Source organism: Fusarium mangiferae, assembly GCF_900044065.1.
Source record: "Fusarium mangiferae strain MRC7560 genome assembly, contig: FMAN_scaffold012, whole genome shotgun sequence".
Lineage (NCBI taxonomy): Eukaryota > Fungi > Ascomycota > Sordariomycetes > Hypocreales > Nectriaceae > Fusarium > Fusarium mangiferae.
The window spans coordinates 753,140-779,903 of NW_024573932.1; the positions used below are offsets into that span (position 1 = coordinate 753,140).

A 26,764-nucleotide genomic window follows, 5' to 3' on the forward strand; every position below is an offset into this window, starting at 1 on the left:
TGGTGACATACAATCTCGGGCTCATCCGTCCTAAACCCGCTACCAAGAGATTTGGCCCATCCGGTGTCCGATAGTCTCGCAAGAAAACCAAGTGGTTCAGCCGACGTGAAACTTTTAGACCATTGTTTAATGGGACGAGGCGTCATGCGTCAACGCCTCAACGCTCTCCACGCATCCGGGGATCCACATACGACCGTGGCATCGACACTACTGAAGCTGCAAAGGCATTTTCTCTAATTAGAGGTAGAGAAAAGAGACAAGTCAGCTTCTCGCCGGGAAGAGATTACAACGTCGAGTGGTGTGTGAGCAATTACTACGCACTGACGGTCATATCTACAGGGGACCCCATATTGAGGAGTTCTAGACACATGCCGTCCCGTTGATGAACTGCAGGGTTCATTTAAGCGTCTTTCGTTGGTTTTTGTTTCTTGATCGAGCCCTTCATAGTCTCAGAGCTAGAAAGAAAGCTCTATGGGGAGACCAGGGGCCAGGAATTATCGTGCCGAGAGTTCTCGGCGTCTGGTCAAAGCGACTTGATAGAGGCAATGGAGACTGTAGAGGCCTCTAGCATATATATACATGATGCTCCTCTCCTGTCTACTGCGGTCTGTAAGAGGTGAGCCACTATCACTCTACGTTCCTTTCTCCCGTCATTCTTTTCATTACACATTCGTTCTCAATCTGCTTCTCATACACTCGCTAGAAGCAATATTCACTCTTTTATAAAAACTTGATTCATTCATTAATACTTCTCACTACCATCGACCTATCTTTCATCGCAACTATGAAGTTTACCGTTCTCATTGCAGCAGCTCTGGCTGCTGCGCCTATCCCAGAGGCTGCTGCTCACCCTGGCATGGGTGAGACCATCAAGGAGATCGAACGAATTGCTGCTCGTAGCTGGGGCAGTGGATGGGGTGGAAACAAGTGGCCAGGACAAGGCAACGGCGGTGGCTCAAGCTCCTGGCCTGGTCAGAATAACGGAGGAAGCTCTAGCTCCTGGCCTGGCCAAAGCAATGGCAATGGAGGTGGTTCCAGTTCTTGGCCTGGACAGACCAACAGTGGCGGCTCAAGCTCCTGGCCTGGACAGAGCAGTGGAAATGGAGGAGGATCTAGCTCATGGCCCGGCCAGAGCAGCGGAGGTAGTGGCAGCGGAAGCAACAGTGGCAGTGGCAGTGGCAGTGGCTGGTCCGGAGACAGCTTCGATGCCCACTCCCTCATCGGCGACCTTGCCACCCTCAGCGACAAGTCCCTCACTTCGGTCGGCAGTGACATCAAGAAGATCCTTCAAGGCAATGGCAACCCCACCAGCCGCGAGCGCTACTTTGGCTGCCCTTCCATGAACTCTCAACGTTGCAAGCGTGATACCTGCTGTGTCTGGCAATACATCTCCAACGAACTCGAGGACAAGTTCCGGGGCGAGGCTGGCCGTTGCACACGCTGGGCTCGATATGCTGTGCGCATTGGCTTCCACGATGCCGGTACCTGGTCTCTCAAGACCGCTTCGCAAGGAGGTGGTGCCGATGGCTCCATCATTCTCTCCAACGAGCTCACCCGTGGCGAGAACATGGGTCTTCAGCAGATCGGCGAGTACTACCAGACCATCTACGACAAGTATCACACACAGTATGGTTTCACCCAGGTCACCATGGCTGATCTGATCCAAATGGGCTCCAACATTGCTGCCGTTACCTGCCCTCTCGGCCCCCGTGTCCGCTCTTTCGTTGGACGCAAGGATAGCACCAAGGCCAACCTCGGCGGTCTTCTGCCAAGCGTTTACTCTGATGCTCTCACTCTGATCAACCTCTTCAAGGACAAGACAATTGGCCCCGATGACCTTGTTGCTCTTATCGGCGCGCACACAACCTCTCAGCAGCATCACACCAACATTGATCGTGATGGCGATCCTCAGGACAGCACTCCCGGCGTCTGGGATATTCTCTTCTACCAGCAAACCATTGACCAGAACGCCCCCAAGCGTGTCTACAAGTTCCCCAGTGATGTGGCACTCGCCAACCACCCCCTTACCCAACCTGCCTTTGAGGCCTTTGCCAGCGGCAGCACTGGCCAAGCCGCCTGGAACGTGGTGAGTATTGTTCAAAAATATTTCGTGAAGCAAGCACTGACTTTTCCCAGGACTATGCCCGCGCCTATGTCCGTCTCAGTCTCTTGGGCGTCAACAATATCAACAGCCTCACCGAGTGCACAAAGGTCCTCCCTCAACCCGTCGAGTCCTACCGCCACAAGGACAAGGGCCGATTCAACAAGTGGCTCCAGACCGATGACAACTCGTGGACCTCCAAGAGTGTCTCCAAGGATGTCGATGATGGTTACGAGATCTCTGTCCCTGAAAACAAGATTCCTTCCAGGCGCGGTCCATGGAAGACATGGGCCAGTGGTACATTCAAGTGGTGGTAAGCATGGCTCGACAGCACATCTTCTATATAACAATGGCCCACTCGACAATAATATGTTGTTACGTATAAATAGTGAGTCGAAAACGGGCGTTTTGGGTTCATGAGACAGCGCAAGGGAGACAGGACTTCATCATAGCAGCCAATGCCATTCCCGTGGCCCTTTTAATTTTTTAATTCTTTGACTTCAGAATTTATTGTCGAACGAGCTCTTGTGCTAATTATTTCTGCGAATAATGATCCGCTGAAGCCTCATTTTCTCATAAAGACATGCATCTATCATCGGTGAAAGGGTTGAGATCTTATCAAATTACCTAGGTAGGTAGGTAGACGTCCCATACTCTGGGTTATCCGACCGTTGAAATTGGATGGCAATAGAAGTAACGTAGAAAGCCTTCTAGACAGCACCCGCTCTACCTACCTAGTTTTAGTACTAAAGGTACCTCGGGTATCTAGACTTTAGAGGTGATGATCTTGAAAGTAGAAAAAGCACTCCGTATCGCCGATCTAGTAGGTAGATAACTGAGGACTCATCATCGTTACATTATGTTTTTGATACAACGGTATATCATGTATCTAATCCATCTACTCTTAACGTCCATCACATGGAGAATCTTCTCAACGAGCTCACGCCCGCAGGATCTGCAGACACATAGTCATTCATGTCCAGCTCTGGACCGTCTGCCTCTCCATCCTTCTCACCCCTGACAAGTATCGCGATACTTGTCCCTTCACGTGTCCGACAAACACCACTTCCCACGGCGGCCTGAATCGCCCGGATCGCGTACGAGTGGACTGTCAACGATACAAAGTCGTCGCCTTTGGTCGTCTCATTAAAGATATCCTCCAAAGCCCTCTGTTTCCTCACAACATGCTCCTCATCAGTCTCAGGCTCAACTCTGTTGGTGAACTGGTCCTCCTCCTCGAACCCATCTTCGATCTTGTAGCTGGGATAGTTTTCGGCTATCCATGTGCGATCCCTCCTGTAGTCGCAGGTGTGGCGAGTGATGCGCTCTCTGAGGAGTTCTTTGACGATGGGTTGTTGGGGCGGTGATTGTGAGGCCATGAGTGGTGAGAAGACGATGTCCGTTGTCTGAAGACATCTCGCTAGTGGGCTTGTGTAGAAGATTTTGGGCTGTGGCGCGCCTTGCTTTTCGATGAGATCGGTCCAGAAGGAGTTGAGATCTTGAGCTTGCTTTTCGCCGACTTCGGTGAGAAAGGCATCAAACCAGGTGTCTTCGCCATCCCCATTTTGGAATGACACTCTTGTCTGCTCATGTTAGTAAATGAAGCAATATTGATGTGGCTCAAACGACAATACATACATTCCACGCTTCGGAGCCTACCTGGGCGTGCATCTTATTGTGTACTCCAAGGCCATGTCGTGTGAGGTACAAGACTTTGTATGAGACATTGTCGGAGCTATTCTCATTGAGCCATCTCACATATGCCGCGAGACGAGCCCAGTCCCTTTTATCGGGTGCATCTGGATCATCAGAAGGGTATTTCTGATCTGGAATGAGGCCCAAGTTAGGTTGCGTCGTGACTTTTTCTCCAGGATATTCATGGGCAATGCCAGCGAGTTCAACAAAGATGCCAGGTTGGGCCTTGAAGGTCCATTTAGAGGACATGATAGGATATGAATGTGATGTCCGATGTCCGACGTAGGGGGGCCCGCTAAATTGATTGATGTACGCGAGTTATAGTATTTGCATGAATTGATTGAGTTGGGTTAAGCTTGAAGATGGTCGGTTTGGTCTGGTTTAGGCATGAGGTCGCATGCTAGCGAGTGAGCGAGCGCATAAGTTATGCACCCAAATAACAAAGTTTGGTCAGGCCATGACGTAGTTGGCATAGAAATGGGGCATCTAAATCAACATCATATTAAAATAAACAATTATTCAACGTCAAATCCACTCTTCTCATGATGAAAAAATTGCAACAAATTAATATGGAGTATCTATGATCTAATCGTCTCTACTCGTTTCCCATTGTTTCGCAGCAAGTATCAAGGCTGTGGTTGCGCTCAGCCCTGATAGTGGATCTATTTGCATAACGTATTCTCGTGACGTCGAGATAATGAAGAGGATATTTACAGATTAAGATATAAGGACTGAACCGTCTCAGCTTACGGTGGGCACAAAACTCGAGCCTCTACAACGCTAAATCAAAACACTCAAGCAAGCTCTACCGGCTTCTTTTCCCCAGGTCCACTATCTGGAAGCTCTTGAGGGATGCTCCCCACGGCCTCACCACCCACTTCATGAATAGCAGGCTGTTGATGCCCAGCATGATAGCCTCCAGCTTGTTGGTATCCATACTGGCTACTTGGGTTTCCATTATAACCCGTGGACGGTGAATTTGGATCGTAATAGTAGCCACCTTGTTGCTGTTCCTGGTTCCATCCCGTTTTGTCACCTCCAGGTGCTGGTTGGTAGTTTGGTGAACTTGAAGCTTTGCTCTTCTTTCTTCTGCGGAGGAAGAAGAACACTGCCACGCCGATGAGAGCGAGTGCTGCTACACCGCCAACTGTTCCTCCAGCGATTGCGCCTACTGGAGTTCCTGAGCTGCCACTATCTTTGTTTGTCTCGGTAGCGGCAGATTGGGATGTTGCTGTTCCTGTCGCTTCGGCATTGACACTGCCTTCAGTTTGCGCCTCGGTCATTTGCGAAAGTAGAGAGCTGTAGTCTCGCTCATTAATGGTGCCGAAATCTCGTGATGTTTGGCCCTTGTAGGTGAGAGCGGCGCTTTGTGCCGTAGAGATATCGAGGTCGTTGCACCAATAATCGAATGTGCTTCCCTCCCATGATACAGTGTTACAGTAAGGAGACGCCGAGTCTGTACTATAGCATTCTTGAGTACCTATGCCTGATGATATATGATAAGAAGGGGGTGAGTTACCATTTCAGAGTATAGTTGTCAACCTCGCAACCACCATCGCATTTACTCGACACAAAGTACTCCTCCGAGTTGACACATGTTGCGTGGTACTGACAAGATGTTTCTCCGCAGCATAAAACACCGCCGTTTGTGAATGATTGGGCTGGCACGGGTGGGAAGAAGTAGCACCAGTCGTTCAGTGGACACGCTCTGCTGGCTCCAAGTCGTTCTGAGATGTATCCGCAGGTGTTATCTGGGGCGATTGTGATGGTGATCTCTTCCGTTGTTGTTTGACTACTAGTTACTGCTCGTCGTTTGAGTGTTCTCGTAGCTGGAGGAGCCGTAGGCCTGGGAATAAGATCGTCGAGGATGCCCATGATGATGCCGCACGGAGTATACTGAGTATGTATGTTGTTTCCCAATAAGTTGAGTAACTTAAACTGGCAAGCCAAGACTGGGTATCTGGTAGCCTTTGTCGATCTCAAGAGTAACGAGGGTAGGTAGTGAGAGGGTATACAACTTTGTTAGGATGATGCCAACAGTAGCAGTACTTATAAAGAAAGGGCAGAGCCAAAAGAGCCAAAATCATGAGAACTCTTCTCAAGAGAAAGTCAGGAGTTCACGGATATATACAACTACAACTGCGCCTTGACAAACGAAGCGATGCAACGCTCAGCCCTGATTTCCACTTCAGATCCATTCAACCAAGACCTTCGTTTAATCCTTCAAACCCAGACAGGAACCTATTGAATCCTCCAAAGCATCTCTTGGTTTTTCTGATTTTCGTGTAAAAAGCCTGACTTGTATCCATAGTCAGGGGTCAGCTCCCATCAAACTTACCGGTTCTGGTCTGATCCTGCGCAGATGGAAGATCAACCTTGTAGATTTCTGCTTGGCATATCCGCTCGTCAGTCTAATTTCTTACCGCCCTGACGTGGAAGGCATATATCAATAAAGCAGGAGTTTTTATTTACTGTTGAGTATTGCATTGAACAATTTGCTTCTTGAAACCATGCACTGGGTGACTTGAGATGCCCACGGTTATACTGAAGCTATCCCTATGTGCCTTGACAATGGATGCTCAGGGTTCAAGGTTAATTTGTACCAGTAAAACTTCAATCAAAATTAAACTAATTATCAGACTTGGGCTTAAACCAGATCATGGAACATGCACAGATCGGCACCAACAAGTCCAATCTCGCATGTTGGTGTTTGGAAGCTGACTTACACAACTCGTTGACCTATGGCATATCTGAGCTAATGGCACACCAGTGAATCAGGATTGATCTTATATGAGAATCTACTAATTAATGTAGTATTCTGTATCTTTGCATAAATAGCTTTGACATATACTGTGACTAGATTAGACCCCAGAGCAACTCCGCCTAAAGAGGTTTCATCAAGTGCACAACCCTGTTTCAGATACCTTGAGCTCGGTGTGACGAAAAGCTAGAACAGACCGTTCATACAGACTCCCTACCTAGTGCTCACAGAAATTCCACTCAAGATTCTTGAGGTTGGTGTTAAGGGTACCCTGCATACCAGTCCTTTCCGCCATGAGTTCCCCTCGGATCTTCTTAGCATCCTCCAGATCAATAGGGAAATCCAAGTTATCCACCACCATCCGTGTCAGCTCAGGGGGCAGGTTATTGAAGCGATCATTCTTGAGCAACCCCTCCGCCCACCAGTCGCGCTGCTGGGGAGGAATATTGGCAGTTGAGATGATAGGAATCTGAGGGTCGACCAAGAAAAGGGCTAAAATCTTGCGGTGGCCGGGACGAGACTTGTCAACCAGCTCAAAGGGGCTGACGTGATGCTGATATACGTTGGGGAAGAAGAGCATTCTATCCTGGCGTGTGAGAACGCTGCCGATGTTCTGGAGTGTGTCTGCACCGGGATCAATCGCGAAAACTCGTTCGATGCTGTCGAAATCGCCCTGCTCGTAACTCAGGTCTAAAGTTTGGTCTTCTCTGTTGGCAACTGTGCGGAAATCAAGGCGAGAATCAGTGATGTTATCGCAGTCATAGTAGTAGAGTGCAGTCGCGCATATGTGCTCATTCAACTGGCCTTCGATATGCCATGAACCACCGTCGTAGGTTGGCTTCTCAGGGGTGAGGTGAATGTTCGCAAGCTTGACAATGACCTGCACTCGAGAAGCGTTACCAAAAAAGCCAGAGGTCTTTACGTCGCTAGGGTCGATCTTGACGAGCTCTTCCAATTCAGTCTTAGGGTCCGGAAGTTCTGGAACATGGGTCTCCCTGAACCATTCCTCGTCGCGTTTGTTGCGATCAGATTCCTCGTAATCTTCTTCATAGTCCTCATCTTCTCTTCGAGGCTCCTCATCGTCGTCCAGTGGCCGATTTTGGGCTGAACACCACTCATCTCCGCAGATCTCGGGAACTTTACAATCTGGTCGAACATTGTTCGTGAAGACACGTTGGACTTCGAAGTCCTTATGCCATCGATAGATGACATCCCAAGCCGGGAGCGATTTCTCTATGAATTTCTCAATGACGGGATAGAGCTCGGCATGTTTGACCGGGTGCACATTGTTGATGTAGCTGTCGATGCGAGGGTGCTCGCCAGTCAGGTCAACGTCGCAAGGGAGCCACTGGAAGCGTTTAGAAAAGGCACTAGGATGCCGCTTGCTGACATCACTGTCGTCGACAGGGATAACGACGCCTTTCCCGCAATGCGGCAGCGCTTCTTCGAGATTAATGCGCTTGTCGGGGAGGATGAGAGATCGCCCATAGACAAGCGGCCACAGCGAAGGGTGGACGATGTCAAGCACCTTGCCATCACTGCCAGGATGCCAGTCCTTGTGTTTCTCGGGGACATTTTCCAAAGGGGAAACGGCAGCTATGAGGGCATCTCGGAGGTCTTTGGGGACCAAGTTGTCTGATTTGATGGCTGCAGAAGCGTAATCCATGACCGGAATGAGGCCGGTCTTTTGGTAAATATCTGCCTTTTTGCGCAATTCCCTGATACACTATCGTGGTTTAGCGAGACCATTGTATTTTGGCCGAGAGATGTCACTCACAGCATCAGCCATGGCCTGGGTGAAATCACCGTATACTCGATACTCTCCCCATGGCATCTCCATAGCCTCCTTCTTCCACTTGGCAGAAATTTCATCATCATTGACTTTGATCCACCACTCGGGCTTGTTTGTGAGGTCCTCGATGACTTTGATCATGCAGACTTCTCGAATTGTCAAAGTGCTGGCTCTCCAGTCTCCTTCTCCCTCCCCGTCTTCTGTCCCAAGGACAACTGGAAAATGAGCCCCAGCGTGGCTGATGGGAAGGCCGAAGCCAGGGAGCTGGATCTCTTGAGGCGTTGACATGTTGCTTCTTGTGAAGCGCGCGATGGATGTCGTTATACTCCGAGTGAAAGACTTGAACATGACCTTACATAGACTGAGACAGGTTGTTGCATAGGTAGTAAAAGAAAGAGAGGCAGAATATCGACCCTTGCCAAGCCAATAAGGCACCAGCCTCCGCTAACCTCGTTCAGCTCAGCTTTGGCTGAACAAGGACTTCAGCTGAAAGCTTCAGGCCCACGTGGGCTCTGAAGCGATACCGAGTTCGGGTGAAGTGAAGCATTTGACTCTCGTAAACTCCAGGCAGCAACGCGATGGAGGAAGAAAGAGTGTACGCGAACGTCCATATTCTGTACACGGGTTGGACACGAGGTCACGTTACTCGAAGACTGCTGATATGGAGGTTGTCATGAATATATGAAGTATGTTTAGCAGGTTATCAACTTATCACAAGATGAAAAGTCTAGGAATCTGAGAATAAAACATCCATAATTGTAAGTTGTTGTCGGTCTGACGCAATCACGCAGTGTAATCCGTAGTTTGGGTCGGTTCACGACCCGTAGCTCTTGTTTTTCAATGCAATGTGTTTTACTCGGAAACAGACCCGACAAATCTCAGACGTCAAGGAAAAGACAAATATTGCCTAGTCTATATTATTCTGTTATTCCAACCGGAGAATAACTCTCAAGAAAGAATGTCGTAATGCCTGATTTTGGTCACAAAGGAAAGCTTCGGGAGAAAATTGCCTAATCTGGACATTCCACATATCCGGGACGTTCCGTCGGAGTTCAACGATGAGCCATACTGGGCAAGTATTTTTATTCAAGGCTCAACAGTATAATCAGATATTCGAAAAGACCCTAACACAGATAGTCAAAATACGTACATCGAATACGATAGCTACATTTGTCACAATATATTTATGGAGTATATAAGCGAACAAGCTCTATCCTTTGCTTCATCATCCTTGCTTGTACCGAGCAAATATCTCGGGCCTACGCACGAATCACATTCACCCAACTCCACTACCGAGGCACGGGTCCTTTAAGGATTACGGAGTTTTCACCTGCGGCCTCGGTCAACTCAGCGAGAAGGATAAAGATACATGGTAGATGTACTGATTGATAAAAATTCATGTCCCCACGTCGTCCCTGAGACCGCTAATAACCTAGGTAAGGCCATACCTAGACTACCATACCATGCTTGGTTCTTCATTACATTACTAGGACTTACGTTGACCTCCATTTGCCAAGTTTTTTGTCTTCGGTTATTTTTGTTCTATTTTTGTTCTATTTTCTTTTGCTATTCTCGATGCTCACCGTGAGCTTCTCCCTCCCTAATCACCCGCCACCATGACAGAAACAGAAACAGCTGTAGTTGAGTCCCCCGCCGAGGCCATCGTCATTCCCTCAGCGGAGCCCATCGTCGCCGATGCACCTCCGGCCGAGCCCATCGAAAAGAGCCTCAACTCCAACTCCAACTCCAACAGCAACAGCAACAGCAAAAGCAAAAATGTCGCACAAAAATCTAGTTCTCTCGCGCGACTCCTCAAGTCGCCATCTGCCGTAGATGACTTCGTCGAACATCTCAACCGCGTCATTCAGACGCGAAGAGGCACAGATACTGTCCTCCTCTTCACAACTTATACCGCCCGCTTGATCGGTGCTATCCTCAACCTCCTGGGTCGGACTACTCTTCGTCACTCCGCTCGCAAGGTCGTCGAGATGGCTTTCAAGCTACCGCCCTCGACCTCGGTCGTTCTCTCTACCGCGACTGCGCCGCCTCTTGCTACTCTAGCCCTCAACCTGTCCAAGTACATCCAGGGCTTCACCAACATGTTGGGTGAGTGGCGCACCATGAATCGTATGTGGGGTATAATCGGCACATATCTCGAGGCCAAGGATCTGATCCTTCGTCTACGTGGTCAAAAACTCGACGCGAATGGCGCAAAGGTGCCTGCTCCGAACCGAGTCAACACGGCTTTCATGACTGTACAGATCATTTGTAACCTGGTCTACAACGTCGGCGAAGGCGCTTGCTGGCTGACCTGTAAGGGCGCTACCAACCTGTCGCCAAAGACGAGCGCCAAGCTAGGTATCATGGCCGCTCGCTCATGGTGCGCGTGGGTTGCCCTCGAGCTCGTCCGTTTGCTGGTTGAACGTGCGCGCCGAGTGACAAGCAGCGATGTCGCCAATGAAGAGGAGTGGAAGAATAACTGGAAAGCTGAGGTCCTTGGTACACTTCCATGGATGCCTCTGTCGGCTCACTGGAGCACTGAAGAAGGGCTGATGCCAGAGCTGATGGTCGCAGCTATTGCTACATGGCCCGCTACCAACATGATGAAGAGTGTGTGGCGCCAGACAGCCTAGAGGGATATGAGACTCAGGGCTGCTAGCGAGTTGCCATGGAGCTGCCCAACACTTAAATCGATTCTGTACCACTGGGTATACAAAGGCTCACTTGTCAGGATTACAAGGCTTAAGGTGATTGATTGCATAGCAGAGTTCACATCTAGAAACACGGCATTGATTGGTATGGGATGTCAAAATATACTCAGCAAAGGTATTTTATTTTCAACTTGTGCCAAGATATCTAAGTCTTTTTTTGTCATTCAGGATCGGCGTCCTGAATGTTCCTACCACCACGATGGAGTAGACGCGTTAGGCTGACCAGCATAGGTCTGTTGGTAACCATGTGTTGGGTGCAACGTCTGTGACTGGTACTGCATTGGTGAGTACGGCACCTGTGACTGGTATACCTGTTGTTGGTGTACCTGTGGTTGGTGTGCTTGTGGCTGATGCACTTGAGGCTGATGCACTTGCGGCTGGTGCACTTGCGGTTGGTGCGCTTGCGGCTGGTGCATCTGTGGCTGGTGCATCTGTGACTGGTGCATCTGTGACTGGTGCATCTGTGGTTGGTGCATCTGTGACTGATGCATCTGTGACTGGTGTTGGAGTGTCGGATAGCCGATAGAGGCAACCATACTTGGCATGTAGCTGCCGCCCATTGCTTCCTCGACCGGGGCGCGGAAGTTCTGGCCATTCATGAGCTCGGTGCGAGGGACAACGCCGCGGAGTCTGGGGTCGTCCGAAGGACCAGACAACAGACCTGCCTTGACGTCCTCCACATTATAATAGCTAACGAGGTGGTGAGGCACGCCTTGGTAGGTAATGCTGATTGTCTTCTTGACCAGTCCTTGTTCCTTGAAGTCGTACGAGTCGACTAGCGAGCCGACCAGATGGCGCTCATCATCACTGGGCACAGAAGGATACTCATTACCATGTTCGAGGCCTTGTGGGAAAGGGACAGTGTTCCGTTGTCGGGCTTTTGAGATGCCTCCGGATTGCGTGGTTGACTTGCCGTTCCTCCCCCTGGCGCGCTTCTTTTCTCCGGGTGGGAAGGGCTTTTCAAGCTCGCGGTAGAGGAGGTAGTTGCCTAGGATGCGGCTAGGGCTCCATGAGATGCTGTCGGTCCAGCGCTTGATTCCAGAAGCATGCTCTTCGTAGACGAAGATATTGCCACTCTTGATGAGATCTTGACGCTCACGGTCATGTGGTCGACGAGGAACATGAGAGAGTGTGCCAGAGAGACATGCCTCAAAAATGAGGAGGGCATCAGTAGTATCCCGGACGAAACCGACGTACGTCGGTCGAAGTGGCATAGTTCCAGCCATGTTGGAAGAGATGCCCTTCAAGGCTAGAGAGGTAGATGGAGAAGGCAGGGATAGTGGAAGGGTGGTTTGAGTGTGTGTGAGTGACCTTTAACCCTTGGACTTTAAGTCAGTCTTCAAAGAAGAAAGTTCCAAGTCTTAAGTCGAGGATGGCCTGGGTTTTATGTACCAGTCTTGAGCCTCCTCCTGGCGAACACTGCCTTATAACAGGTCGCTGCAGCGAATGAGGCGGAAAGCAATTGAACGCCTGATCGAGCGTTGATTCCAGCCACCAAAGCTGATAGGCCCTTTTCTCTTATCGTGAAAGAAGCCGCACCGAAGGCAGAGTCGACAGCGTGAAATTGCACCAAACAGTGCGTGCAAATGGGTATCACGAGGGCCTTCAACAAAAGGCTATTTGCAAAAGACGAAAGTATTCCAGTTGTGGCAAAAGGGCGGGCGTATTGGAGAGCGTGAGCTGTTTCTTTATTTCACCATAAACTTTCTGGGTGAAGAATATCTGAGCAAATGAGGGCACGACGTAATTGGTTCGAGGCGTATGTGTATCCTGTTCAAGCGCCAGGTGGCAATGATTGTGAAAGCCAGTTCGTCAAAGTCAACAATAGATGGTCGGTAAAACGAAGAAGAAAATTATAAAGAATAAGAGAGCAATGTGGATGAAATGTGGTGAAGTGAAGTTGAGGTGTAAGTGGATGGCTTGGATGTAATGTAGTCGAATGCAATGCAATGCACTTACCCAAGTAGGCAATCTACACTACAGGGCAGGCTAAAGGCTAGTTGCACTTGCGCTTCCATGGCATAGATGGATGGACTCAAGCTTGGATTTAGGAAAGAGCAGGTAGGTACCTAGTAATTCCCTGGGCTTGAATCTGGGGCCCGGCTGGCCTGGCACTTAGGTTGTTGGCTGGCTCCCGTCTGCGTCAACCACATCCTGGGTAGTGTCTGTATCCGGCCTTTCCCTCAGCTTAGATGCCGTTCCATATCCACGCGTGTCATTCATTCACATTGCCATTGCCATCCATGTCGTTTGGACCTCCTAGGAAGGAGGAAGAGAGAAATGGAACTGCAAGCAGGTAAGGTGTACCTGGTCCTAACCTCCCTACGGTACCCGCGGCCATCTTTCCAGGGATATTGGGGACAGGTCGGGTCAGTGTCAGTCAGTACGGCAGTCCATACAGGTGGTATTGAGTCGGTAGGGCAGCAAAAAGATGTACGGCAGGGTATGAGAAAGGTACGTACCCGCCCGCCCGCCTACGAGGTAGGTACCTGCCTGCCTCCTCCTCGACTCTACCTTACCTTACTAACTTCAGGTACCTAGGGGTCAGGCCCATTGGAAACGTCCTGAATTCACCATTGGGCAGGTACTTCCGCTGACTGAACAGATACCCCAGTAAAGCCCCTACATCGCGCTGTCGGAGCATGTGCCGAAGTACCTCAAGAGCCTGCCTCCCGTATCGGTACGTGTGTGTGGTGGTGGTGTCTCACACCTGCTGTTGAAGTGGGTGGTGGCTTTCCGGATCTACTCTAGAGGTAGTTGCGGGCTGTTTGTATGCGGCCGAGAGACCGCGAGCTGTGTCGAGGTCACTTGGGTACCTTACCTGCCATCATCTTTGGGGTTCCCTCCAGGTCTGTCTGTGTCTCACTCTAGAAGAATTCGATCGCTATTTGTGCAAGGGCTTGGGCGAATCATTCTCTCAAGATGCTTTCTTCAATTCAAAAGAAGCTCTTCACTATCTACATTCTAGGATTCAGATCTAGCTAGAGCTGTTCAGCCTTTCTCCAAATCGACGGGAAGCTTAATGCAATGAAAACTTACATCCCCATCCCCCCGTCCCCCCCGTCCCATCCCAGCTGGAACTACCTCACCTCGTCCCTGAAGACGGTACCTCTCCTCATGAGAAGTGCTTTGGAGGTGGATCCAGCTTTGATAGAGGCACGTCTGGGGACACATCCCTCAGCCCTTGCACCCCTCCTTAATGCATCAGTGACGCACTATGCCGTTCTGTCTTGAGAATATTCCATCACAATGCCTCTAGCTATGATTTTCGTCTATCTCGATATGTGTGTGGCATGTATGTGATGTGTCTGATTTGGCGCTGCAGAATAATTCAATCCTCCCTCTCTAACAATACCATTATATTCTTTGTTATCATCTTGGACGACATTCTACACCATTATATGCGAACTCGTTTGAGCCGCCTTGTCATTGGATGTTCATCATCACTTTTCGTCTGTGCTGTTTTTGACACTCATCGACCCCTCTTCTTTCTTTTTTGGATGATTTCTGTTATCCACATTGGAGAAGAAGGGCCAAAGCACCACAGCCCCCATAGACAACCATCACAGCTCACTCACATCACTTCTGGGCTGAGCTCCTCTCCTCTCTACAGTCAATGACAGTATCACTCACTCTTGAGCCGGCTCTTCTATTGTTTGGGGGCGTAAAGCAAAAGGCCCCTGACACGAGATCCGATTTATCCATTTCTCTTGGCTTTGCCCCAATCTTGAGTAGGTAGGTCTGTATCAAAATGAAATCACAGGAAGATGCCGAAGTAGTAGAGGATTAGTTAGTGCGATTAGTTAGTCGGTTCGTGGTTTAGTTGGTGATTCCAGATTTTCTACTTCGCCCGTTGGATATGCAAATCTCGCTGGTGTTGGGTTGGCTTGGGCTTGGTGTTGGTGTGTGCCTGGCTGATCCCTGTGTTTTGGCCTTGCTCGTCTAGTCTTAGGCGAGCTGTCTGGATGTCTGGGTCTGGTTGTCTTGCTCGCCTTGCCTTAGCTTAACGTGCCTTATCCTGCCGCGCGTCAATTGAGTTACGGAGTCTGATGCGGACGGATATCATGGCGTATTCCATGTAAAGTCATCTCACATCATGTCACCTCAACTGCCATGCCATGGGTGCCCGTGTTTGATGCTCTGCTGTGCCTTATCGGCATTTAGACTAAACACCGTCTCCCGTGTCATGTCGAATCTGCGACGCGACGCTGCTGCCCAGATTGATTAATTGATTCCATAACTGTGGAACGCGCGCGCGCAAGCAGCTCCCCGGACCGACACTGCTACCTTACTCCCGCAAACAGGAACAGAAAAAATAGCAGGAGCCCATGTCTTAGGCATGGACATGGACCTGAAAAAATGATGAAAATGAAAACGAACAAGGTCAAGTCCATGGACATGGTATGCAGCGACCTCCGGCATTGGCTTCGGTGCCTGTCTTATGGGTCTCTGGGGCGCTCTTAGTGCTCTCCACCCGTTCCTCTTCCCAGGTACCTTTTGGGGGCTTCTGATTGGCTGTCGCACCTGCCGTACTGCAGGCCATCTCTGCCTTTTACCGTGATTGGCTACTCCGCCCATCACTCTTTCTCCTCTGGGCTGCCACACCCTGGCTACCTGGCCATTTGTCCCTTGTCCTTGCTCTTTGTTCTCTGCTGCTTTTGTCTGGAGGGGGGAAAGGGGACTGCGACTGGGAAAGAACGCACGCACAGGTGGGAGAGCCGACTGACGAGGCGGCACTCAGCCTCCCATTGGGTGGGATCCCCCAATTGGCTTTTGTAATCGTGTGTCATCGCTTGAGACCATTCGCATGGGTTTTACTGTCAGCCCGCCAAGTACCGAGATACCTGGTCCTGGCCTTCATGATTTGATTTGTAAATTCGACCCCAAACCCCCAGTTCGAGATACTGATGCTCGTCGTGCTTCCGTCTTCCGTTTGAAATGATCCAACTCCCATCTTGGCATCGGCTGTGCCCTGTCGCATCCCAATCGCATCCCATCGCATCGCCACGATACTAACACTCAGAGAATCAACTCATTACGTCTCCTCATCTCCATCTATATTCCTGGACCTGGCAAGCACCTGGGTCATTAATCCCTAGAGCCATTCTATAGTAATTAAACTAACCACCTTACGGGATATATGGTGGTATCACTATCATCGGTAAACGAGCGTGACCTTGCTATCAACCGGTTCTGTTCACATGCCCGCATCGCAATACCGTTGCGTCGACTGATCAATGATGCCGAATCCGAAACGTGAGCATCTGCAGATTGCCAGATATGTACATACGGCTGATACGGTACTGCGCAGAGGCCAACGCCCATCCAATCCATCTTACAGTACCGTAATATCAAACTGAGATGACAGGGTTATTCACAACTGCCGTCCTCAACATCTATGACCTGTTCAGTGCATCTTCTGCCCTTCTTCTTCATCTTTGATCGCTTAGTGCCCCAAAAATGGCTAACAAACGCGCCCTGGTCGATCAGCCCTGCACACTGTAAAACCAGGGCTCTTCACCCTCACCATAGCGTCGACCTGGTCGTCGCATTGGTATTGGGACTGTGCCCTCGAAAACAGCGCCGCTCATCATGTCTGAATCTGCTTGTGCATCTGTGTCCGTGAGCCCTTCCTCCTGTTTCTGTTTCTGCTTCTGCTTCTGCATCTGGTAGTGGTGATGATTGTGTTGGCTCGTATCACATCCCTTGTCCGGCTCCGCCGATATCTTCCCCGCCCGCACCGATGGCCGTGCCTGGCCCTCTGCCGCCTTGACCTTGGTACTGGAACTGGCACCGGCGCTGGCGCTGGTGCTGAAGCTGGCGGAGACGGTGCTGCTGTTTTTGGGGTTGCTAATTCGCACTACAACACCGCTCTCCCAATTGCGACAACTCATCTTTGGCTGTCCTGTCGCTCGGTCCTTGACAATGCGGCCCCTGTATGGCACAACGTAGCCGCAACCGTCAGCGTTAGATTCATGAAATCGTCACAGTTTCGTGCCAGTCATGCTGAAATTCTCCTCAAGAGGCAGCTAGTAGCGCGCTACACTATCTAAACAACCGCACCATCGCACTGGCCGTTGATGTTCGCTCGCTTGCTGCCTTGTCTCAAGTTTCCCCCATGTCTTACAGAAAAGAGGGGGTTCGATGGGGGCAGGGTCAGGGTCTCACTCACCATGCGCTTTCTGACAGATTTGCGCTGCCAATGTAGACCCAGCCAAGAGACATCTCTTCCGTTTTCGGCTCCGCGGCAGCCGGCCCTGAATCGTGGTGTCGCGGCTCCGGTCGCGTTTGCGGACGCGTTTGCAATTGACTTCCCGCTTGCGTCTGTGATACCATGATCATCTTGCTGTGCATCAGGAGCCCATCTCTGGTGTTAACACAGTCCCGCACCAGCTCAGTGGGGAAGGTTGGCGAGCGCCACCATTTGGGCTGGACACAGATGGTGCCCGCAGCCTGCATCAGCGCGCTCACAAGTTAGCGTTGGCTTTTCATTGCGTCTTTCTTGTCGCATGTGAGGATTCTCCAGTTTATCCAAGATCATCCATCAATGCAATGCCATGCTCCAGGTAAACTTACGTTACGCCCACCACGACTTCTGCCAACTGTCTCATCCGTCGGAAAATATATTCGGAAACGGTCCTTTAGCTTCTTCTGCCACGGGTTTGACGCCTTGCTTTTGGATGCTGCGCCCGTTCGGCCTATTCTCGACTTGTATTCGGCCATGCCATCATCTCCTGCAATTCACCACTCGTCAGTCCACATCTATTACAGGTGAATGACTATGTGTGTGGTAAACAGCAGAGGGGGGTACACAGTATCGACGTCTCCTCACCTTGACATGCATTGTAGATTGCGCCCACCAAGTCGTAGTTTAGCGATCCAAGAGAGGCGCACTGCAGTAAGGCTCATCCGTGGTTAGAATCAATGCTCTTTAGACTGGTATGCGACTTTAATGGTACCCACGACAAAATCCACTTCGATTGGTTCGTCAGTGGCTAGCCCGAGAGCAGCCACAGTGGTGCCCAGCCCGCTGTATCCTACATGACATGAGCCGTTGTTGCACAACATTCATCGAAACTTGCACGTCCACTGACCTATTCGCTTCAAGGAATCTCCTTGATGTCCACCAGGGCTAGAATCTAGTATCAGTGCATCGTTCATGCGGGTCAAGCATGATGATCATCAGGCCATGCATGACCCAATCTTCAAGGTCTTGATAGGCTTACATGGTGTACACAAAGCCAAGGTGCTTTGTCTGTGAGAAGTCGTAGTTTGCGAGGCTGCTGACCATGCCCTCACCAACACCAGTTGCTGACAAGAATCGGCCGAGCTCAGTGCTGAATGCGGTTTGCCGATAATTCGCGGGGTCCTCTAGACGAGGGAGGTCGATCACGAAGACCATCTGGAGAACTCATTAGCAATCCCGTCACGGACGGCATCGAAATCGCCTCGGTTCAGCTACAAACGTTCTCCATGACTCCAGTCTCCCCCCAATCATAGGGGACGAGATTGGCAGTTGGGACCACAACTCGAAGATACTCAGGGTACTTTAGCAACTGCAGCTTGGAATGCATAGCCCCAGGCCCATTCATTGCCGGAAAGATGAACTTGATTCCCGGTGGCGCATTTGATAGCATCTCTGATTTCTGCGGCAGGTTTCGGCGTCAGCCTCTTAGTCTTGTCTATTTGAGGGGCCCAGCGAGGGATATCCCGAACGAGTCAGGACTGGTCATTGATACACACCTGGGCTTCACTATCGGCGAATGCCAGGAGCAACAGCTTGGTCTTTCTCGGGTCGATTTTGGACATGAGCCATTCATCATCCCACTGATACGAGCTTAGAAGGGCAAGCTCCAACTTGTCCTTCTGAAACACTTCTTCGATCTTGATATCATCGGAAGTCCGCGGATACCCTTTGGCCCAAGTTCTTTTGATAGCACCTTTGGGATAGGGAACGAAGCTCGGTAATACATGTGCCGTTGCCGGTGCGGTTACAGGCCTGGAAGGTTCGGATGGTGTCATCCTCTTTGCCGGCGGGACCTCGTCAACACTTCTTTCGTCCTCTGGCGAGCGGCGCCGCTTGGCTAACCTCTGCAACCTTTCCTCTTCCATCTTCTTGCGATCAAGCGAGAGCAAACCCAAGGAGGCCCCGCCCGAGCCAGTCCCGTTCCGGTGGGATGTCGAGGTTGAGGCGCTCGGGATCTGCGAACTCTGGTCTCCCTGTCCCTCTTGTTCCTGGAGTGAAAGGGCGATAGCATAGCGTAGCGCTTCATCTTCGTCCATGTCGCTCCCCAATTCGACGGGATCCTCTCGGGACCCAGCCATCTTTGCCTTTTGACTCCAGCGGTTTTGAGAGCAAGAGTTTGGCCAGATCGACTGAGTTTCGGGTGACGGTTTGAAGTTGATTTCTAAAATCTGGAGTTATGGTTTAATGTTTTGGGTGTCGTCTGAGTTAAGTTATCGATTTGATATCCCTGTCCATGATCCTTGTCTCTCCAAGGGACGTGGGATGTGACAACGCGGGGTCACGTGGGACCGCGTCACATTCTTCGGATTGATCTGCCAGTTCCTCAGCGCTAGCGCTACGCCCTAAACAGTCCGGTCCAGTCCTGTCAATTCGATCTCGACCTTGACTATCAATTCTTTCACGCCAGAGCCATTTTTTGGCAGACGATCCATATCAGTCCCTTCGGCATCTGCGTAGTTCCTTTTGTTTTTAGCGGCCAGTCTACGGTCTAATGATTTCGAATAGCTAAGATGTGGGAACATAGTGACGTCTGTGAAACAGCCACCAGCTTTCCCAGTTGCGCCTCTGGTCAACCCCAACCACCTAGGTACACTGCCCTATTGTACTACGACGCTGCAGTGCGGGGGACGCCAGAATGGTCATGATACGAATTGTACCCCGCCTGCCCGCGACGACCGTAAGTGTTGTGAATAGGTAGTCACCGTGGCAATGATCATAGTCGTATCGTAATCTGGAGCGCTCTTCTGAGAAGCCACCGACACGTCTTCATCCAGATTTGGCTGTCCGTACTTACCACCTATTACGGCTATACTGTCAGGCCAATCTTCGGGGAGTTCACAATGCCCCCCTCCAAATGTCCAAGTATGAGGACCTCTTGATCCAGCTTTCTATCTCCCGAGAACTGGGCAGTTGGCATACTCCGTGTCAGCATATACTGGCACTTTAGGGTAGGCCCGTGTGTTTCATTCTCTGAACATCTTGAACTGCGATGCTGGCAATCTCAACTTAAGTTTACAGATGTATAAAGTAAAACCTTTGTATGACCTGTGAAACTCTGATTCAGACAGAAAATGCTTAGATACGTTAATTATCCGATTTGCCTTTACTCGTCGCAGACTACAATTATACTGAAGAATCTCACAACCAATGAAAACCGGCTTCCTCACCAACAGGGTTTGAGACAAACTCAAAAACAAGAGGGCCTTGGGATAGTAGCAGACGCTTCAAATATTCATGACATATGATGGTCTGAAATCCATAAAGTCGAATGAACAGATAATTGACAGTACGAGGCTCAACTATATATCATGAGACTCAAGATCGCGAAGTTGGTGGCATCTCGATATTGATTGACAAATCGTGACATGAGATAAGCGGGGTCCGGGGTTCTAAACGGGGTTTCCCAACTTTGCTCCAACTGCATCGCCAAAACAACCAAGCAAGATTATACCTTCCCGGGAGCAATTAAGCGACTGACGAGAGGGTTTGGGCAGCGCCCGTTTTCGAAAAGGACAAGACAAGCGCAGAGATGAGTCTCTCTGCCAGATTGGCTTGGCGGGCGACGACGAGGTGTACCGCGAGGTCAATACCTGCTCTCGTGAGGTCCGCGCCCAGACCCACGATAGCGTCAACCCCGCGATGTCTCTTCTTCACAAAGGCCCAGTCATGGTCGGATCACAAGCCCCCACAGACAAAGATAGAGGAGAATCCTCTCGGGTGAGTACAGGGTCCAACTGTACCGATTGACTGTATTGTACTGACCCATTGTACATAGGACTCAACCTGTGCACGATAACGATACCAAGCCGTCACGCCCTGCTGCCGTCCTGCACGAAGACATTTACACGCTGCCCAACATATTAACCTTCACACGTCTCGTCGCTGCCCCGGTCATTGGTTACCTCGTTCTTCACGATCAGCACGCATGGGCAGTTGGCCTCTTTGCCTATGCGGGCGTAACAGATCTCCTCGATGGATGGATTGCGCGTCGCTGGGACAGCAAGACAGTCGTGGGCACAGTCATTGATCCAATGGCAGATAAAACTCTCATGACGATCCTGACCATTTGTCTGGCTGCCAAGGGCGCATTGCCGAGTGCGTCCATGCTCCCTGTTGACCCGTGATAACTCAAAAGCTAATGTGTAAAAGTTTGGTGCGCTGGCATCATCCTGGGTCGTGATGTCGGCCTCGCTATTTCTGCAATTTACTACCGATGGATTTCTCTCCCTCCACCAAAGACATTTGCCCGCTATTGGGACTTTTCACTTCCATCAGCTGAAGTTCGCCCCACGACTATTAGCAAGTACAACACTTTCTTGCAACTTGCGCTCGTCGGAGTCACGACTGCTGCGCCCCTTCTGAGCACCGACTTGTCATCTGCCCTGACAGTCATGCAGTAAGTTAAACCATACTGGCTTTCCATAACTCTCATTCTAAAAGTACCCAGATACGTCGTTGCTGCTACCACCATTTGGAGCGGTGCAAGCTACATCTACACAAAGGATGCAGTAAAAATCCTTAATAAGCAGAACTCTAAAAGAGACTGATTTGACATGGTCGTTCAAAGTCTATCAAGCTGCAGACCACGATAGTAACAGAAAAGGCCACAAATTTGGCTTCACCTAACGCGGCCCGAGCCTAGGGTCATACAGAAAGCAGGAAACGCAAGGTTTGAACGAAAAGACAAAATTCGAACGAGACAAAGTTCAGCAAGGCTCGAACAGAACTTTGAGCTTGAGCTTGAGCTAGAACATCCTGCATATACCCCCTTAATGTACAACACTAGCGTCGATGATGATAGAACAAATCTTAAACTGCATATTCGAACTTTGAGACTCGAATTCCCACTTAGACGATAATGCTGAGAGTGTGGCAGAAATATTTGACTTTTAAAAGATCTATTTAAAACCTCTCTTGTTCCCCCCAGATACCTTATTCAATGAAACGCCAGTTATATGCCATTGATCCCAATTAACCTATACACCGCCTCGATTCTTATTCGTCCTTTGTGTCTTGCGCCCACGTGAAGCATCATTCTCCAACAAGTATGCTCCAGGCCTTCGACGAACGTGAGCGAGCAAACGTAAACTGCCCGACGGAGTCACGCCTTCGACATGCCTCGCCTGTGCGAGGTTCTCTGGCTTCGCTGCCTTGAGCGCCTCCTTCTCTGACATTGCAAGCCCAGGGATATTGTCATAGTTAAGATCGAGAGGTATCTTGACGCGCTCATCGTTTGTTAGCTGCTTGCGCTCTGACTCGGCGATTTTGATGTACGGGGCATAAAAGGACTCGATTTCGACACGACGGCGTACGCGAGGTGGAAAGTCCATTACGCCTGGGATGACTGGTGCAAGCCGATCGACGTCGACGCGTGTTTCAGGGTTTGAGAGACGGAGGACATCTATACCATCGCGACGCTGAGTGTTGCGCTTCATATGGTACCCCTTCTCGATCCACTGTAGGGGGCTCAACGACACCGACTGTAAGAGTTTGGTAAGGTCATCAATCTGCTGTCTCTCATCACGGAAACGACTCCAGCGCTTCTCTGATATGACACCCCACCCATAGCCCTTGGTAGTCAGTCGAACATCAGCGTTGTCAGCACGTGATGCCATGCGGAATTCACTTCGAGAGGTAAACATCCGGTAGGGTTCAGTGACACCTTTCGTGATAAGGTCATCCACCATGATGCCAATGTACCCATCCCCTCTTGAGAGAAAAACCTGTGGAAAGCCCTGAGAGGAACGACCGGCGTTAATGCCCGCAAGGACACCTTGGCCAGCAGCCTCCTCATACCCAGTTGTGCCATTAATTTGACCAGCCAAGTACAGACCGCTGATGGCTTTTGTCTCGAGGGTCGACTTCAGACCACGTGGATCGATGTAGTCATATTCAACACCGTACCCGGGCTGAAGCATTTTTGAGTTCTCGAGACCTGGGATTGTGCGCAAGACCTCCTCCTGCGCCTCAGCAGGAATTGTCATAGACAAGCCATTGGGGTAGATGACAGGACTGTCCAAACCTTCGGGCTCGAGCCAAACTATGTGTCGTTCCTTGTCGGCGAAGCGAATGACCTTTGACTCGAGAGAGGGGCAGTAGCGTGGGCCCTTGACTGTCTCTCGAATGTGTATGGTCTTATCAAGGTTTTCGCGCACTATCCGGTGAGTATCCTCCGTCGTGTACGTAACACTGCAAGTCATCTGCTCCTGAATCGCCACAGTTTCGTTGAGGTAACTGAATGGTGTTGGTGGGTCATCGCCATACTGCTTCTCCAGCACATCATAGTTTATGCTCGCTGCGTCGATTCGGGGGGGTGTGCCAGTCTTGAGGCGTCCCAGCTCGAAGCCCGCATCACGCAGTGACTTGCTCAGCCCGAATGTCGCCGCCTCACCGAGTCGACCAGCTGGATACGCCGTCAGCCCGATGTGTATCTCGCCCCCGAGAAATGTCCCTGTTGTTATGATGACCTTTTTTGTTGGGAGAGTTTGACCAGACTCCAGGCGCACGCCCGCAATGCGACTTGACGCGCCTTCGAACAATTCCTGAGGCTCAGTGACGATATCGGACACGCTGTCGAGTATGATCGACAGATTGGGATACGAAGAGAGTTCGGCCTTCATGTGTTTCTTGTAGAGTTCTCGGTCGATTTGAGCGCGGGGTCCCTATCGCCGGGTTCATTAGCCACTTCTTCCAACAACGAATCCCAAGAGTCGACGAACCCAGACAGCAGCGCCTTTTCGCCGATTCAGAGTATGAAACTGTACACCTGATTTATCGATAATTCTCCCCGCCAACCCATCGAGCGCATCGATCTCTCGGATTATCGTGCCCTTGCCGATGCCGCCGAAACTCGGGTTACAGGAACACGTTCCCAAGTTGTCAATTTTCGGCGTTACCAAGGCTGTTCTTGCGCCAGATCGTGCAGCAGCAGCACATGCTTCAGCGCCCGCGTGGCCGCCTCCGATTACAACGACATCGTAAGGTCTAGAGCGGGGTGTCAGTGATGGTTTGCGATGCGATGGGTGTCATGACGACGAGATATTGTTAGCTGAGACGTACTGCAAATCACCGGAAACAGTCGCAAGGTACCGCCGTCTCGTAATTGTCCATTGATGCCGTATTGCGGCTGCCCTAGGTCTTAGTAGCGCACGCATTTCATGTTGTTGTCGTCGTAAAATTTGCCCTCATGACGGGATCAAGCTCCAAATTTTGGGTGTTGGCACCAGAAAGTACGGGTTTAGTCAATGCATTCCATCCAATCAGGTTACAAATCGGCGTTCCCTCACCCACATCAGTACTTCATCATGATACATCCTTGCAACAGACAGTAAATTCAGGTACAATTCAATGGTTGGCATTATCTGTATCTGATATAAAATGGCTCAAAATAGTCGCTGCAATTGATACTATCTCTCATATGACTGTAATCTCTACCTCCTACCACGGCTCTCTGGCCATGAACTGACAGCATCATCCACCTCTTCCAAGAATGTCGCCGAGTTGTGAATTGTTGTCCCTCCTAAAACTATTCTCACGCCCGGACTCGACGCGTTCAATTCCGCAATCATCTTGGCTTCCTCATAAGTCGCACCCCCGACGATGAATACGATTATATCCTGAGGTTTGTCTTTGGTCGTGCCACCACCTTCGACGAAGGGGTATTGCTGATCCTTGAGTCGCCCTTTGATCAAGTTCTGTAGAGTAGTCTCCAACAATGGGCTGTGTTGTGTATAGACGTTTTCTACTCCCTTCAGGCCCTTGAAGCGGCTGCCAGTACCGGAGAAAATGCCAGCCGATTCGAAGATTTCTGAAATTCCGCCCTGAGACTGTGACGCTTGAAGGGAGTTGTGATACGCTGTCACCTTGCTGACCAAATCCGCCTCTCGCGGAGATACGTTTCCGGCAGCGACGAGGAGGTCCTGAAGCATGGGCAAAGTGTTGGAAGGATGTTTATGATAGCGGAGAGCATACAAAGCCACAAGGCCAACCTTACTTTCTGGTGTAACGTTCGGTGATTGAATGAGTCGCTGAATATTCTACGAATCGTGTTAGCTCATGCTCAAGGTTCATACAAGAGGACAAGTAATACCTTTACGTCAGTCCCGTGGTTGTCGTTGCAAGCCAGACTTTGTTCCAGCTCACTAACCTCTAGGAGGTTATCGGCAGCTACACGCCTGCTAAGTTCTGATACCAGGGTAACATGTTTGCTGACGTTGCCGGAGAGCTTTCTGAATTCCGGATATTCTTCAATAAATCGCTTCATATCCGATATTGACTCGATGTTCTCATTGTTCTTGGTTTTCGACTGGAATTGGCCAACGTATTCCTTGATGTTGCCTCCAAGGTCGCCAAAGTTCAGAAACATGTTCTTTTTGAAGAATGGGTCCTGGTCCTGTGATAGAACGATCTCCTTTTGCTCTGGGCTAATATCTGGAACATCGCTTAGATCGACTCGCCCATTCTGAATACCCAAGAGATGGTGAACCATGGCCTGATATGTCCATTGTGTGAGCAGTGGCGTCACCGGATCTTCCCGGCGATCCAATACAAGCAGAATGGGAGGAGTATCAACTTTTCGGAAGTCAAACAGTGAATCCTCTTGGGTCATCAAATACCGGACCTCTGACGCGAGCTTCTTCGCTAGGGGGCTTGTCTTCTGATATCTAATGAGGGGCTTTTTCTTGAGTGAGAGTAATACAGCAACCAAGCCCTCTGAGCATCGCTGTAAAGAGTCGGGATTCCACGTATCAGGACTCCCTGCCCAGATTCTCTGTTGCGGAAGGGTAAAACTGAAAGAAAAGAGATCAGGGTTGATGACATTGTAATCAGCAAAGTGCTCTTGTACCAGTTTGACCACCTCGTGGTCATCAGCCTCAGCCAAGCGTTCCAAGGACGACTTCTTGACCACATTTGTGAAGTACAAGTGATACTCGCCATATTTGGGATCACGAAGCTCATCTATGAGTAGCTGGATTGATTCCGGCGATGGCCGCACGAATGATAGACATCGTAGGTGTCGCATCTTCTCACGCGCAGCATTGTCCAGACGGTCGATGAGATAGACCTCATGATTGAGAAGAGAAGACTGTGTGACCGCAGTCGAGACGATAGAGACTGTTTCTCTATCGAGTAAGAGAATTTTCATCTTGGCAGACGACGTATCGCTCGTCGTAACCACCTTATTGATGTACCCTGATACTGCTTGGGCGACGTCCATGTTGATGGCTGGGGCTCACCGGCGCCGCGAAACGTGTTATTCCCGGGCTGCTATATGAGGTCTTTATGAGTGTAAGTGTCATGCAGTGAGAGACACCAGGTATTCCAGTGGTATTCAGGGCCGCGATTCAGAGAACTTGTTGTTGTTAATGATTGATGTTGTGAACAGGGAGACCTCTAAGATGCCACTGCCGCTGTAGTCTATGTGTTGTAGGTGAGCGCCCCACAGCCTTGGAAGTCT

General features: G+C 50.2%; 10 protein-coding genes across 10 annotated transcripts; 3 read left to right on the forward strand and 7 right to left on the reverse strand.

Annotated features, from left to right (window-relative positions):
* Positions 1 to 784: 784 nt before the first annotated feature.
* FMAN_08002 (uncharacterized protein) lies at positions 785 to 2,521 on the forward strand (the record flags this gene model as incomplete). Its single annotated transcript, XM_041821422.1, has 1 exon — positions 785 to 2,521. One exon carries the CDS (start codon positions 785 to 787, stop codon positions 2,519 to 2,521), a length of 1,737 nt encoding a protein of 578 aa, XP_041687204.1.
* A 494-nt stretch (positions 2,522 to 3,015) lies between these two features.
* On the reverse strand, positions 3,016 to 4,045 carry FMAN_08003 (uncharacterized protein; the record flags this gene model as incomplete). Its single annotated transcript, XM_041821424.1, has 2 exons — positions 3,016 to 3,684; positions 3,740 to 4,045. The coding sequence occupies 2 exons, from the start codon at positions 4,043 to 4,045 to the stop codon at positions 3,016 to 3,018; spliced, it is 975 nt and encodes a 324-aa protein (XP_041687205.1).
* A 545-nt stretch (positions 4,046 to 4,590) lies between these two features.
* On the reverse strand, positions 4,591 to 5,671 carry FMAN_08004 (uncharacterized protein; the record flags this gene model as incomplete). Its single annotated transcript, XM_041821425.1, has 2 exons — positions 4,591 to 5,257; positions 5,316 to 5,671. The coding sequence occupies 2 exons, from the start codon at positions 5,669 to 5,671 to the stop codon at positions 4,591 to 4,593; spliced, it is 1,023 nt and encodes a 340-aa protein (XP_041687206.1).
* Positions 5,672 to 6,774: 1,103 nt separating this feature from the next.
* On the reverse strand, positions 6,775 to 8,637 carry FMAN_08005 (uncharacterized protein; the record flags this gene model as incomplete). Its single annotated transcript, XM_041821426.1, has 2 exons — positions 6,775 to 8,283; positions 8,335 to 8,637. 2 exons carry the CDS (start codon positions 8,635 to 8,637, stop codon positions 6,775 to 6,777), a joined length of 1,812 nt encoding a protein of 603 aa, XP_041687207.1.
* Positions 8,638 to 9,965: 1,328 nt separating this feature from the next.
* On the forward strand, positions 9,966 to 10,982 carry FMAN_08006 (uncharacterized protein; the record flags this gene model as incomplete). Its single annotated transcript, XM_041821427.1, has 1 exon — positions 9,966 to 10,982. One exon carries the CDS (start codon positions 9,966 to 9,968, stop codon positions 10,980 to 10,982), a length of 1,017 nt encoding a protein of 338 aa, XP_041687208.1.
* Positions 10,983 to 11,248: 266 nt separating this feature from the next.
* FMAN_08007 (uncharacterized protein) lies at positions 11,249 to 12,286 on the reverse strand (the record flags this gene model as incomplete). Its single annotated transcript, XM_041821428.1, has 1 exon — positions 11,249 to 12,286. The coding sequence occupies one exon, from the start codon at positions 12,284 to 12,286 to the stop codon at positions 11,249 to 11,251; it is 1,038 nt and encodes a 345-aa protein (XP_041687209.1).
* Positions 12,287 to 16,546: 4,260 nt separating this feature from the next.
* On the reverse strand, positions 16,547 to 19,385 carry FMAN_08008 (uncharacterized protein; the record flags this gene model as incomplete). The annotated part of the gene is made up of 9 exons (XM_041821429.1): positions 16,547 to 16,994; positions 17,233 to 17,513; positions 17,637 to 17,794; positions 17,893 to 17,953; positions 18,024 to 18,097; positions 18,155 to 18,192; positions 18,287 to 18,462; positions 18,527 to 18,706; positions 18,804 to 19,385. 9 exons carry the CDS (start codon positions 19,383 to 19,385, stop codon positions 16,547 to 16,549), a joined length of 1,998 nt encoding a protein of 665 aa, XP_041687210.1.
* A 1,451-nt stretch (positions 19,386 to 20,836) lies between these two features.
* FMAN_08009 (uncharacterized protein) lies at positions 20,837 to 21,854 on the forward strand (the record flags this gene model as incomplete). Its single annotated transcript, XM_041821430.1, has 4 exons — positions 20,837 to 21,024; positions 21,083 to 21,402; positions 21,457 to 21,703; positions 21,755 to 21,854. 4 exons carry the CDS (start codon positions 20,837 to 20,839, stop codon positions 21,852 to 21,854), a joined length of 855 nt encoding a protein of 284 aa, XP_041687211.1.
* A 429-nt stretch (positions 21,855 to 22,283) lies between these two features.
* On the reverse strand, positions 22,284 to 24,461 carry FMAN_08010 (putative MTO1 protein; the record flags this gene model as incomplete). The annotated part of the gene is made up of 3 exons (XM_041821431.1): positions 22,284 to 23,969; positions 24,027 to 24,291; positions 24,367 to 24,461. The coding sequence occupies 3 exons, from the start codon at positions 24,459 to 24,461 to the stop codon at positions 22,284 to 22,286; spliced, it is 2,046 nt and encodes a 681-aa protein (XP_041687212.1).
* Positions 24,462 to 24,737: 276 nt separating this feature from the next.
* Positions 24,738 to 26,524, reverse strand: FMAN_08011 (putative vacuolar protein sorting protein VpsB; the record flags this gene model as incomplete). Its single annotated transcript, XM_041821432.1, has 2 exons — positions 24,738 to 25,343; positions 25,397 to 26,524. The coding sequence occupies 2 exons, from the start codon at positions 26,522 to 26,524 to the stop codon at positions 24,738 to 24,740; spliced, it is 1,734 nt and encodes a 577-aa protein (XP_041687213.1).
* Positions 26,525 to 26,764: the final 240 nt, after the last annotated feature.